General features: G+C 45.5%; 1 protein-coding gene across 1 annotated transcript in view; it reads right to left on the bottom strand.

The window, feature by feature from the left end:
- The window catches only part of LOC121556200 (transcription factor SOX-6), a 119,014-nt gene that overhangs the window by 12,837 nt on the left and 91,287 nt on the right, over window positions 1-14,890 (bottom strand). Inside the window, 1 exon segment of the mRNA XM_045215269.1 lies at window positions 6,623-6,728. Within this exon segment, the coding sequence (XP_045071204.1) occupies window positions 6,623-6,728 (106 nt within the window).

Raw genomic sequence — 14,890 nt, forward strand, 5'->3', positions numbered from 1 at the left:
TTCTTCTTTAAGAGGCTCCTCTGTCCTCCACTCATTACCTGTATTAATGGCACCTGTTTGAACTTGTTATCAGTATAAAAGACACCTGTCCACAACCTCAAACAGTCACACTCCAAACTTCACAATGGCCAAGACCAAAGAGCTGTCAAAGGACACCAAAAACAAAATTGTAGACCTGCACCAGGCTGGGAAGACTGAATCTGCAATAGGTAAGCAGCTTGGTTTGAAGAAATCAACTGTGGGAGCAATTATTAGGAAATGGAAGACATACAAGACCACTGATAATCTCCCTCGATCTGGGGCTCCACGCAAGATCTCACCCCGTGGGATCAAAATGATCACAAGAACGGTGAGCAAAAATCCCAGAACCACACGGGGGGACCTAGTGAATGACCTGCTGAGAGCTGGGACCAAAGTAACAAAGCCAACCATCAGTAACACACTACGCCGCCAGGGACTCAAATCCTGCAGTGCGAGACGTGTCCCCCTGCTTAAGCCAGTACATGTCCAGGCCCGTCTGAAGTGCATTTGGATGATCCAGAAGAGGATTGGGAGAATGTCATATGGTCAGATGAAACCAAAATATAACTTTCTGGTAAAAACTCAACTCGTCATGTTTGGAGGACAAAGAATGCTGAGTTGCATCCAAAGAACACCATACCTACTGTGAAGCATGGGGTTGGAAACATCATGCTTTGGGGCTGTTTTTCTGCAAAGGGACCAGGACGACTGATCCGTGTAAAGGAAAGAATGAATGGGGCCATGTATCGTGAGATTTTGAGTGAAACCCTCCTTCCATCAGCAAGGGCATTGAAGATGAAACGTGGCTGGGTCTTTCAGCATGACAATGATCCCAAACACACCGCCCGGGCAACGAAGGAGTGGTTTCGTAAGAAGCATTTCAAGGTCCTGGAGTGGCCTAGCCAGTCTCCAGATCTCAACCCCATAGAAAATCTTTAGAGGGGAGTTGAAAGTCTGTGTTGCCCAGCGACAGCCCCAAAACATCACTGCTCTAGAGGAGATCTGCATGGAGGAATGGGCCAAAATACCAGCAACAGTGTGTGAAAACCTTGTGAAGACTTACAGAAAATGTTTGACCTGTGTCATTGCCAACAAAGGGTATATAACAAAGTATTGAGAAACTTTTGTTATTGACCAAATACTTATTTTCCACCATCATATGCCAATAAATTCATTAAAAATCCTACAATGTGATTTTCTGGATTTTTTTTTCTCATTTTGTCTGTCATAGTTGACGTGTACCTATGATGAAAATTACAGGCCTCTCTCATCTTTTTAAGTGGGAGAACTTGCACAATTGGTGGCTGACTAAATACTTTTTTTCCCCACTGTAAAAGGCCTCATTGCCACAATCCCGAAGTATACCTTTAACACACACATACCTGTACCCGTGCCTGGTTGAGAAAAGCCAATATGTCTTCACCTCCCTGCTTTACGCTGTCAGGATTCAGGAATAATACACTACCTCTGCTGCCACCGTCCCCACAGTACATTCATTTCATTTAGCACGCACTCACTGTACAGGATGAATTGATTTCACTTTGTTTGGTTTTGACAGCCATGTTTATTGTGCAATGAAATATGGTGTGGCGTGGGGCTGACAGTATCCATCAACGCGGGCCAATCTGCTGACTGCCGGGCCAGATGAAGGTATTCATTAGGGCAGGAGCGCAGCGCTCACTCAAACACGACAGCCAGTGTCTGCGCCCCGGGATCGCTCGCTCTAATTTACGATGCCCCCTGTGCCGTTACTCTGCCACTGACACTGATTCAGCAATTTATATACTGGCATGCATGCATACGGGCAGAGGTGAGCCTCTTACGAGGAGGGGGACACAACACGGCCCGCCACCCTGACACCAGCGCCAGGAAACAAACCACTTCAATCAGTTCATTATAGATGAGGCCCGTGAAGCCCTGGGTTCTGGTTCGCCAGGCAGCAGACGAGGAGGAGCACTTCCTCTCCAGTTCTTAACTGCACCAGCAAGCCATGAAAGGGAAATCTATGGCTCCTCTAAACAGCATTATAACATCCTGGTGGTTTTGTGTGAGTGTGGAGCGGAGTGTTGACGGGCTAAGCAGACCCAGACCCAGACTCAGAACAAGACTCGGCTCTGTCTGTCAGTGTTGGGACTGGGAGCTGGGAGCAGGAATGAGCCTGACCCTGGGCTAGAAGGTGGTTGCTAAGAGCCGCATGATGCAACCACTCCATGGGGACAGAGGACCGCGTCCATCCCTGCCACAGTGCTTGTGTATGGTCACATGGGAGGTCCCTGCGCCTCTCTCATTGGCCCTGCAGGGTAATCATGATGTGTCCTAATCAGAAGCAGCAGCAGCCACTGAGGGAGCTGGCAGCAACAGCAGGGCCTACAGCTCACCAAGCATCACCCCACAACGGTAACATGCAATTTACAACAATGCTGTTTTCTCTCTTCAATAAAACACCCAACACTGTTCTGACATTTACAAACAAGCATTAATTGTTTTTTGGGGGGGGGGGCGGCACGTTGGGGAAGCAGTTAGTTAGGTGTGTGATTGTGTAAATAAATACAGATGTTTAGCAGTGACAGGGCAGCCCCCTGTGTTGGGGCTGGGGAGGGGGGCGAGGGGGGGAACAGGGGAGGGCTGCTTAATCGAATTTATTGTGATTCATGAGGCCTGCAGCTCAATGTGACGGAGCGATATGAGAATTTGCTTTTAATTTGTCTCTCCCACAGACGGTGAAGATGAGCAGCATGAATTACAGAGAGACAGAGACAGAGAGAGAGGGAGAGAGAGAGAGAGAGAGAGAGAGAGAGAGAGAGAGAGAGAGGGAGACAGAGAGGGAGAGAGAGAGAGGGAGAGAGGGAGAGGGAGAGGGAGAGAGAGAGAGAGAGGGAGAGAGTGAGAGAGAGAGAGAGAGAGAGAGAGAGAGAGAGGGAGAGGGAGAGAGAGAGAGAGAGAGAGAGAGAGAGAGAGAGAGAGAGGGAGGAGAGAGAGAGAGAGAGAGAGAGAGAGAGAGGGAGGAGAGGGAGAAAGAAAAGGGAAAAAGTGAAGAAGAGAGAGGGAAAGAAAGGAGATAAAACAGAGAGAGTGTAGTGAAGCCCAGTGGCCTATCACACCTGTGTGCTGCAGGCTCAGACTCGACCCTGTGCTGAGCGGAGCCAGAGGGCTGTGCTGCCCCTCTCTCCCCCTCCACCTTTGTTCTGAGGGCAACACCGACTGTCAACCAGAAATCTGCTCAGGAGGATCTGCCTCAGCGAGCAGGCAACAATCACTCCAACCTGCCAAGCCCTCCCAGCTCCCAGCCCAGTGGGATCAAATCAAACACCTCTCACTAAAGGTATTTACTACTGACAATAAGGCCTCTCCCTCCAAGGGAGGGGATCAGCCCACATTCATGTGTATGGACAGATATGACACATGCAGTGCTCAGCACCCCTATTCAAGCCACGGCTCATAGTCCGCTAATTAAACCATTACAAATTACAGGTGATTTAAACCCTACTTTAACACGCCAATCTGGGGGGGGGTTCTCTCCAAAGTTGGATGCTTTGAATTCCAACATTTCTATGTGTGTGTAAGGGAACAAACAGCTGACATGTTAGCACTTGCATGCTATAGTTCTTACTATTGTCTCCTCCGTCTCCTCTCGCATGCCATCAGACTTAAAGTGGGGCAAGGTGCATTCCTGTTCACACCTCACTCTTCCAGAATGAATCAATAAAACCTGGGCAACCTGGGCTGACATGCACTGTCTGGGTCCTCAACAACATGCAAAACCAACTCCCCGTCCTAAAGGAGTATGGGAATGACTCACACATGCACACAGGCACACGCACACTCATCTCCAAGGATAGGCCTATATGATTAAAACATAACTATTGTAAATCAAACGTGAACTGTATAAAGGGAATTGTCTGAATTGAGTAAATGTTTGCAAATGTAATGTTTTATCCTGTCATCAAAAACCATTTGAATTCATTGTTCTGGGAATCAACCAACTTCAAAAAGGGACACCCTGATTGATTTAATATATTACAGTTGTAACTGATATAAATGTATGCACTCACTAACTGTAAGTCGCTCTGGATAAGAGCGTCTGCTAAATGACTAAAATGTAAATGTAAATATATTCTTCTGTATAAAGCCACCTAGTTTGAGCTCTAAGAAACACACTCCTATGGGAACATTCAAGGCAATAAAAGTCAGTCCCATGGCCTCTGGTTAGGAAGGAAAACAACATGAACCTCTCGAAACAATCATCTGATAATAAACCGAACAACAGCTCTGCGCTACCAAGACAAATAAACACAACACTGTCTGTTACTGTACAACAAAAGTACACTACTGTTCCTCCTATCCCATAAGGAGTCTATTAGTCTATTTCTACTTAGCCAAGCTGCCTTGCTTATTTCTCCTTGGCTGATATTGTCACAGTGTGCTGTGCGTTTAGATGAACTCTGTTTCCTGCCTGCCTGCATCTCTCAACACCCCACTTTGTTCTCCCAGGACCCTCTCTGGCGGGGGCGCTTTAGACAAACACACAACCCATGTGCCACACTACTTCTACCAAGCCATATGTGAATGAACAAAGAGGCTGGGCTGAGGCCTTTTGTGGTATTTGTTAATGTTTTTCATCTGAGCTTAAAAAGACCTAATGACTTTGTGGTGAGCTGATGCATGTGGCTCGTGGCTTTACAAAATGAAGGAAATTCTATCTATTCCCATACCACGCCACTATTTTCCAATGGCCCTCGTTAGAACTTTGGCAGCTGTTAATTTGGTTGCTGCATGCTTTTCAAATATTAGTTTAAGCAACCTAAAGCTTTCTGTGAACTGCAGCAATGACAGAGGCCTGCTGTACAGTCGTCTTCTGAATAACACTGTTTCTCCTCTGCAGGGAGATTGACCCCTGCCATGACAGACCTACAGTCAATAGGTAGCAGCTATACTCTGTTCAGGTATAGTCAGATACTACCAGTAGTTTTCCTCATGTTGGTGAGCAGAAAGGTGTCTGCAGTACACTGTGCTGCTGTGGAACACCGTGTTGCAGGGTAAAAAGTCCCTGCTTTAAGACAATGAATAATATTTACATGTGGTACCTGGCTCTCCCTCAAGGAATCACTTAAGGGTAAGGGGATGAAAATGCTGTTGACAGCTATGAATTACTTGAAAATGGCAAATAATAATAATAATAATCTTATAAAATAATTGTTATATTTCCTATGCATTCTCATAGTAAACATTATTTTTTTGCTCAACATAATGCCTCCAAACAAGAACCTCAAAAGTAAACACGGATCTTGTTCTCCAAAGTAAACACATTCTGGTTATAAAAAGAGACTTTAATGTAGCGCGTATCATGATAAAACCCTGTTCACAGCATTCATCTGGTGGTGCTGTTGAAACAGACAGATATATTTGTGGAGATAGATGAAATGGTGACTGTGTTGGTGAGCTATGTGCATGTCTCTGGCTTCTAGCCACCACTCTCTCTCCCCCTGGGAAGAGGACCTCCGTGGCCCCTGCCTAATCCACAGCCCGCTGGGAACTCACTTCCCAGAGGCGTCTGGCACTAGCCTTTCCCTCGGCCCTGCACAGGACATAAAAGGGCACAACTGATCCCTGACGACAGGGACTGGTGCGCGCCTTGCTCCTGTCCTGACTCCACAGTAGCCACAGAAGAAAGGTTCCCACTGGGGTAACTGGGAGAGGCTGGGGACCTAGAGAACATCTGCCCTGAGGGCCAGAGGGGTGGGACAGAGTCTACTGCAGCTGACGACGTGGGAACTTTCCCTCGATAGCCACTAACTGCACCTCTAATCCTGAATTTATGGGTGTGATGTGAAAGCAGACATGACAACTAATTTATGTTTCAGTTCTTTGACTTTGTCAACAAGCAGGTTTATGTGAGGTAGACCATACAATTTGTGAAACATTGTGTGTTATAATTATTTTGTTGGGAATGATGGGAAATGGGGAAATTGGTGGGAAATGTTTTAAAACGGCTTTTAGAAGGGATCTAAAAGAGGCGAGTGCTCTTGCATTGTCCTGAGAAATATCTCTCCCTCCATCTTGAGAATGTTTCAGCTATTAAAGGTGAGCCTGATCCATTTTCCCTCTGCTCGGGGCTCTGAAGTGCCATGGAAACTGACACAAATATTTATGTCAGACAAACATTGGCGCATTGAGGCATTCCTCGCCACTGTTTACACTCCAGGCCCACAAAGGGAGATGACGCTTTGTCACAAGTGTGCTACACGAATTTACACCTCTGTGCCCAGGACCTCAAACAAGCGCAGCGGCAGCCGGGACAGGCCTGGAGAAGGGCCAGCTTTGTCCTCAGGCGTCCTGTCCTTCCCTCACCTACCTGTGAATACCAGGGAGCAGTGGGCGCCTTCAAACACCACTATCCCCCCAACCCAGCCCAGCTCCCCCTGGTCTACTGCTCTGGCTCTGGCAGCCCTCACCTCTCTCTGGTACACTATAGGAACACACTGTGCACTGGGGAGGAATCCAGGCAGCAGTCTGAAGAATTCACTGTTACATAGAACTGACTGGATGGCTTTTCAGCATGGGAAAACAGAAGGGAATCTAGAGGAGAGAAGTCTGTACTTACCATCCAGATCCTCTGGCCTGGTGAGGTCGATGACTCTGTGGCCAATTTTGCCATCCTCGCCCAGCTTGCTAAGGTGGTGACCAAGGCTCTCAAAGTGTGCCCGCTCCTACAGTACACGGAAACACAGAGGAACGAGAGAAAGAGAATGAGGAACCTGAACAAACTGCTGCATATACAGTACATCTCTTTTCATATCAAGAGAATAGCTGATCAGTAGAATAACTGAATGAGTCATCTCTGAAATACATTATCTCTTTGAAATAACTGCTAGCTCTATTGTAGAGCCGCTCCTTTGACATGATGGAAGTGGATTGAGCTTGTCTTTATCACCCCTGCCTGCATTCAGCAGATGCTATAATGTACGACAGGAGGGAGGGAGGTAGAGACAGTAGGAGCCAGGGGTGCTGTAAATAGAGTTACAGAGGAATAATTTGTGATCCTGAGCACACAATAGGGGCTTTGCTGTACATCCCCCTGTCTGTCTGTCTGTCTGTCTGTCTGTCTGTCTGTCTGTCTGGAGCTAGCGCCCAGAACTCAGCAGCCATCACTTATTCAGGGCTCATGCTTTATAGAACACACTGTGTTTTCCATTTTGTCATGTTGCTTTATGCTCAGATTAAACTTGGCATCATGTTGTACTTGACGCACAATGAAACCCTGTCATTCAGCTCGCCTGTGACAATATAAAATGTCATGTCCGTGTGCATTTACAGAATAAAATAACAGCTTTCGGGGCCCTCTGAATAGTTGCTGCACATTACACTTAATGTATTATGCAGGGGAGAGTGCCGACTGCTGCTCGCTCCATTGTTAAATGACCTAGTTCCGCAGTGAATGCGCAGGGCATTAGTACAGGGCTGTCTTCCTCTCTAAAGACTCAAGTAGGAGATGGACACTTTGACTCGGCATGACACAAATAATCTCTCCCCCTCGGATTCGCCTGGAAGACACTAAAAGCAGGCAGGTTGCCAGGGTTCAGCCGAGAGCATTTGTTTTACTCCCAGGGTGAGCATTCTATCTCCGCCAAAGGTGCACTATGTGTACCCCTCCTCTTCCTGTGTCTTTTCTGAGGTTGCCTATCACACGCAGTTTAAACAGACACTCAGGTGGGCTCCCTATACAATGCTAACAGCTCCCCTGCCACACACACAGACACTGACACCAACACACACATTCATCTTTCACTGTTCTCTGGACTTTCACTCTTTTGTTTGTGTTCTTGTTTGTCCACCCACATGGGAGCTTGTGTACCTCTCCTATCAAAGAAAATGTAATGTACCATTACACTTCAGTCACTGGAGGTTAATACAGAACATCATATGCAATACAATGCTGTTTGATTTACAGTACCAGTCAAAAGTTTGGACACACTTACTCATTCCAGGGTTTCTCTTTATTTTTACTATTTTCTACATTGTAGAATAATAGTGAAGACATCAAAACTATGAAATAACACATATGGAATCATGTAGTAACCAAGAAAGTGATAAACAAATCAAAATATATTTTATATTTGAGATTCTTCAAAGTAGCCACCCTTTGCCTTGATGACAGCTTTGCACACTCATGGCATTCTCTCAACCAGCTTCATGAGGTAGTCACCTGGAATGCATTTCAATTAACAGGTGTGCCTTGTTAAAAGTTAATTTGTGGAATATCTTTCCTTCTTGCATTTGAGCCAATCAGTTGTGTTGTGACAAGGTATGGGTGGTATACAGAAGATAGCCCTATTTGGTAAAATACCAAGTCCATATTATTGAAGAACAGCTCAAATAAGCAAAGAGAAATGACAGGCCATCATTACTTTAAGACATGAAGGTCAGTCAATCTGGAAAATGTCAAGAACTGCAGTCGCAAAAACCATCAAGCGCTATGAGGAAACTGGCTCTCATGAGGACCGCCACAGGAAAGGAAGACCCAGAGTTACCTCTGGTGCAGAGGATAAGTTCATTAGAGTTAACTGCACCTCAGATTGCAGCCCAAATAAATGCTTCACAGAGTTCAAGTAACAGACACATCTCAACATCAACTGTTCAGAGGAGACTGCGTGAATCAGGCCTTCATGGTAGAATTGCTGCAAAGAAACAACTACTATAGTAGTCTCTATGGTGGTGCCACAGGGTTCAATTCATGGGCCGACTCTTTTCTCTGTGTATATCAATGATGTCGCTCTTGCTGCTGGTGACTCTCAGATCCACCTCTACGCAGACGACACCATTTTGTATACATCTGGCCCTTCATTGGACACTGTGTTAACAAACCTCCAAACGAGCTTCAATGCCATACAACACTCCTTCAGTAGCCTCCAACTGCTCTTAAACACTAGTAAAACTAAATGCATGCTCTTCAATCGAACGCTGCTGGCACCCGCCCACCCGACTAGAATCACTACTCTAAACGGGTCTGACCTAGAGTATGTGGACAACTACAAATACCTAGGTGTCTGGTTAGACTGTAAACTCTCCTTCCAGACTCACATTAAGAATCTCCAATCCAAAGTTAAATCTAGAATCGGCTTCCTATTTCGCAACAAAGTCTCCTCCAAACATGCCCTCGTAAAACGGACTATCCTACCGATCCTTGACTTCGGCGATGTCATTTACAAAATTGCCTCCAACACTCTACTCAGCAAATTGGATGTAGTCTATCACAGTGCCATCCGTTTTGTCACCAAAGCCCCATATACTACCCACCACTGTGACCTGTACGCTCTTGTTGGCTGGTCCTCACTACATATTCGTCGCCAAACCCACTGGCTCCAGGCCATCTATAAATCACTGCTAGGCAAATCCCCGCCTTATCTTAGCTCATTGGTCACCATAGAAACACCCACCTGTAGTAGGCGCTCCAGCAGGTATATCTCACTGGTCATCCCCTAAGCCAACACCTCCTTTGGCCGCCATTCCTTCCAGTTCTCTGCTGCCAATGACTGGAACGAATTGCAAAAATCTCTGAAGCTGGAGACTCTTATCTCCCTCACTAACTTTAAGCATCAGTTGTCAGAGCACCTTACCGATCACTGCACCTGTACACAGCCCATCTGAAATTAGCCCACCCAACTACCTCATCCCCATATTGTTATTTATTTTGCTCATTTGCACCCCAGTATATCTATTTGCACATCATCTCTTGCACATCTATCATTCCAGTGTTAATACTAATTGTAATTATTTTGCACTATAGCCTATTTATTGCCTTACCTCCATAACTTGCTACATTTGCACACACTGTATATATATTTTCTGTTGTATTTTTGACTTTATGTTTTGTTTTACCCCATATGTAACTCTGTGTTGTTGTTTTTATCACACTGCTTTGCTTTATCTTGGCCAGGTCGCAGTTGTAAATGAGAACTTGTTCTCAACTGGCTTACCTGGTTAAATAAAGGTGAAATAAAAATAAAAATAAAAATAGGACACCAATAAGAAGAAGAGACTTGCTTGGGCCAAGAAACACGAGCAATGGACATTAGACCGGTGGAAATCTGTCCTTTGGTCTGATTAGTCCAAATTTGAGATTTTTGGTTCCAACCGCCGTGTCTTTGAGAGTAGGTGAACGGATGATCTCCGCATGTGTGGTTCCCACTGTGAAACATGGAGGAGGAGGTGTGATGGTGTGGGGGTGCTTTGCTGGTGACACTGTCTGTGATTTATTTAGAATTCAAGGCACACTTAACCAGCATGCCTACCACAGCATTCTGCAGCGATACGCCATCCCATCTGGTTTGCGCTTTGTGGGACTATAATTTGTTTTTCAACAGGACAATGACCCAACACACCTCCAGGCTGTGTAAAGGCTATTTGACCAAGAAGGAGAGTGATGGAGTGCTGCATCAGATGACCTGGCCTCCACAATCACCCAACCTCAACCCAATTGCAATGGTTTGGGATGAGTTGGACAGCAGAGTGAAGGAAAAGCAGCCAACAAGTGCTCAGCATATGTAGAAACTCCTCCAAGACTGTTGGAAAAGCATTCCAGGTGAAGCTGGTTGAGAGAATGCCAAGAGTGTGCAAAGCTGTCATCAAGGCAAAGGGTGGCTACTTTGAAGAATCTCAAATATAAAATATAGTTTGATTTGTTTAACACTTTTTTGGTTACTACATGATTTGTGTTATTTCATAGTTTTGATGTCTTCACTATTATTCTACAATGTAGAAAATAGTAAAAAATTAAGAAAAACCCTTGAATGAGTAGGTGTGTCCAAACATTTGACTGGTACTGTAGTTTAATAGAATATGCTGATCAAAAGCATTACATGGAGAAAAAAACAGACAATTGTTCATACATTTCTCAGACTCCATTGTCAAATTATTGAAATGTTTTTCCTCTTTCAATTTCCCTCTGGTAGGCCAATAAGACCTGAAAAGTATGACAAGAAGACAAATTGAGACATTTGAATTCCATTTCAAGTCTTTCGGCGCATTTCCATCATCCTGAGGCATTTTATTTATTCAAGAACTATTCCTCAAAAAGAGAGCGTATGTCACTTTCTGTGTGTGTCTCTGTGTGTGAAAGACAGAGAGAGTGCTGCAATTTACCATCACGCTTCAAGGACCAATCATTATGTATGGACATCTGAGTGATTCTGATCTACAATTAACCACTACCTGCTTATGGCCTGTGATTAGAGGCTGCCTATCTGCCTCCTTGGCTTTGCTAACTTAAGTGTTTTCTAATTATGACATATGCACTGGTCCCCGCTGGGCAGAAGGCGCTTTGTAAAGATAAGATGGAGCGCCATGCCTTCCCAGCGCCACGCTCCGTGTGAAGCGACACAAACTGCTGTATTCATCACCCAGCCACATTATTGCACTTAATGAAAGAGGCTAGCGGGCCAATGACAAATTGACGGATGTGTGATTAGTCGGACGGGCAATGGCGGCAGCAGCGACGGCAGAGCCTGGGATGGGATGCTACATGGACAGTCCTCTCCTCTCTGCCGGGAGGGCCTGGGAGGACTCAGCATTCTGGGGGAACTGTGTAATAAATTAGCCATCTACCCCCCCCACTGGCCCCTGCTGATCAATCAAGGCCTTTTATAAACTCATGATCATTAAGCATCATGTTGGGCTGAGGAGATGGGGAACAGGAGCCATTCATCAAAGACTTTCATTAACAACTAGCTCAGCGCTAAACTTCTCCTTTCTCCACCACAAAGTCCCAGTGATCACACAGAGAGAGAACATCAGCTAGCGCACCAGTCAGCTGGGACCAGTGTTGAACAAGCCGGCTTATTGAATTAAGCCCTTATTACCTCCACATCATTCAATATAATATAACTTCTGTACAGGCTGATAATACATGAACAATCATTGTTACATTGGCCTATAACAGGTTGATTAGGATGTGTTGTCTACTGTGAGGTAGTGTTTTGTGCAGCATGTATTCTTATGTACTCTACTGTACTCTACTGTAGCAGGACAGTACTGTATGTCAACCACAAGGTTAGAAAACACTGTGCAATTATGACTTTCTCTTTCCCTGTGTTGGCAATGCTAATGAACATTAGACTAAATCTGTGCAATATGCTACAATTAATTTCCATTACATTTTATATAGTATGTTTTATATACTTATTGGTTATAACCTTTATCATTTATATCCGGGCATTAGAATTACAGTTAAAATTATGGAGATAAATTATACGCACAACATCAGCCTTTTTGTTTCAAGGCTTGAAAATATTCAGTGAACTAATGCTACTTTACTACCCCTGCATCAAGTGCTGTGATAAATTAATGGCATTTTTATTATTTTATGGTGTCATGAAATTTTTACTGATCACTCTGGCACAGAAGAGTAGTAAAGGACATACGGTGGTATCCAGGGACGATGGCCCTCCGTCCGGCCAGAGAGGTAGATGCTATAGTATGCTCACCACCGCCTGTCTGCTGCATGCCCACTATAAAGGACATTTATAATGTACAGTAGTGGAGGATGGCAAGAGTAATTCCCTTCAGCAAATGGAGAAAAAAATAGGACAACTGGGAAAGGCGAGAGAGAGAGAGAGAGAGAGAGAGAGAGAGAGAGAGAGAGAGAGAGAGAGAGAGAGAGAGAGAGAGAGAGAGAGAGAGAGAGAGAGAGAGAAGCAGGGGGTGAAAGGGGGAAATGCACAAGTGAAGGAGGCAGGGAATGAAGAAGAGAGAACATGAGAGAGGGGTAGAGAGAGAGAGAGAATACAAAATATATAATGGTACAAGTTGTTCCCCTCCCATTCTGACCACGGCCTCTGGCAAGTGAGCGGTCCTTCCCTCAAATGAGTTCAGCATGCAGCCCTTCATCCCACATCTCAAATTATAGCGACGCGCTCCAAGCTCAAGTGGAAAAAAGCCACCCACAATAATCTCCTCCGCCCTGCCCCGTGCTCTTTTTGTCTCAAATTTGGTTACAAACACATTTTGTTCGATAGCAAATGGCTGCCCGGTGAAGTCATGCCATAGCCATAGAGAACAGAGCAGAGTGAGGGATGGCAGAGTCAGTGGAACTTCTTAGCTTAGCATTGGAGAAGTGTGGAACCCGAGAAGGCCCATGTCAGCACTGTGAAGAGGGCTTTAATCTGCCTGGCCACAGAACATGTGCCGGAGGCCCGCTTCTTTGCCCACAGCCACAGGGCGTATCCTGGGCCTGGGCAGCCCTGGCAGAAGCAGCTAGATGCAGTGGTAAATGAAGCAGAGGAAGAGGCAGAGAGAGGCAGGAGGCCCTGTGCATTGTGCCTGTGTCTACCCTGTATTTAGGCATCACACTGCCGTTCCACTCCTGACACTCCTTCCCCTCTCCTTTATAAATAGCCTGGCCACAGCCATATGGCCTTGGATTGTCCAGGCTGCTCCATACAACTGTAAGATAATAAGGATTGTTAGAGCCGTTTTAGGTCCGGTATTAAGGACAGCTGAAAACATTGTCTGGATTTAAGTGAGAAAATGTAGAGAAGTCCTCCACTATTGTTCTGGTAAAGGGACTGATTCAGTAAGATAATGAAAAGCTTCACTTGAGTCGAAGCAGACGATAATCGAGCAGGACAGGTGCGTAAACCTTGGAGTTTGGTCATTTCCTTTTTCCGGTTGCCCAGGTGCACAGGGCTAATACCTTGATGAAAAAAGACAACTGACAAAGGCCATAATATTCTGTTGAATAACTGTTATTGTCATGTCTGTGAAAGTGGGCCTCGCAGCATGTGCTGCAGCTCACACACTTGGTCTATGGGGAGGTGAAGCACGCAGCTCTGTGATCTGACCACAATAGCAGGCTTTGTGTATCAGCTGTCACTCATCACAAAGGTCACATGTGGCCCAGAGTGGAGAACTTGAGGGCCTAAACCTAAAACCTCTGCAATCTGCGCCCTGCCCTGACTAAGATGGAGACAAAGTCCCCTTTAAACATGAACTGGGATTACATCCCTTCTTCTCCTCCTAATCTGTTTTGTATTTCAGTTGTAACCAATTGCAATGTTATTTATAATGTTGCAGCTCTCCAGTAGTTGGTAGTTTTGAACCATTTACGTCTTAAGCACATCCAGTCGTGTGGTAAGCCGAGGTTTTCTTTCATGCAGTCTCTCGCTCTCTTTTCCCCTGTTCCCTGGGCCTCAGCCCTGCTCTACAGGAGCTCCACAGGCCTCATCCCCCAGGCAGGCACAGGATCACTCAGCCCATAGATGGGCCACTGCCCTAGACATCCAGTCCTCTGAGTCCTCCAGCCTCTACTGACACCACCAGGCTACCACCTCATTAAGAGAGAGGAGCAGCACAAAGTAGCATCTTAGTTCAATTATGGAGCTGAACTGCTAACTGCTAGCCCTATTCCGGGCTGGACGCCAGATAAATTTTTTGGTTTGTTTTTAATGACAGAATATGCTATCATACACCAGGCCGAGATGTTATTCTCTTTTTCTATGTAAGGAGAACAAGTCAGCCCCACAAAACCTGACTTTTCAACTTCATTTGCAAATGGTGCATTTTATGCATTGCTGTCTCTGTTCTGTGCTGTAAAGGCCTTTCTGTCAGAGCTCTGCAGTGGTTTTTTATTCCACACTGTGTTGAGATCATTTGCTGGTATATTTTTACGGGTTTCCAGCTCTCAATGACCCTGAACTGTTGACTGGCTCCTCCAGGGACTGTTAAATTGGGCTCACATCTCTGCCTTATCAAACCCTCTGCTTACAATAACACAACACCACCATAACCACAACAATATGGAGAGTGAACTGAGTGACCTGGCGGACACAGGAACCTTTATGTGTCCACTGTAACAATGCTGCAGCAGTGCATAACA

Source organism: Coregonus clupeaformis, unplaced genomic scaffold, assembly GCF_020615455.1.
Source record: "Coregonus clupeaformis isolate EN_2021a unplaced genomic scaffold, ASM2061545v1 scaf0413, whole genome shotgun sequence".
Taxonomy (NCBI): domain Eukaryota; kingdom Metazoa; phylum Chordata; class Actinopteri; order Salmoniformes; family Salmonidae; genus Coregonus; species Coregonus clupeaformis.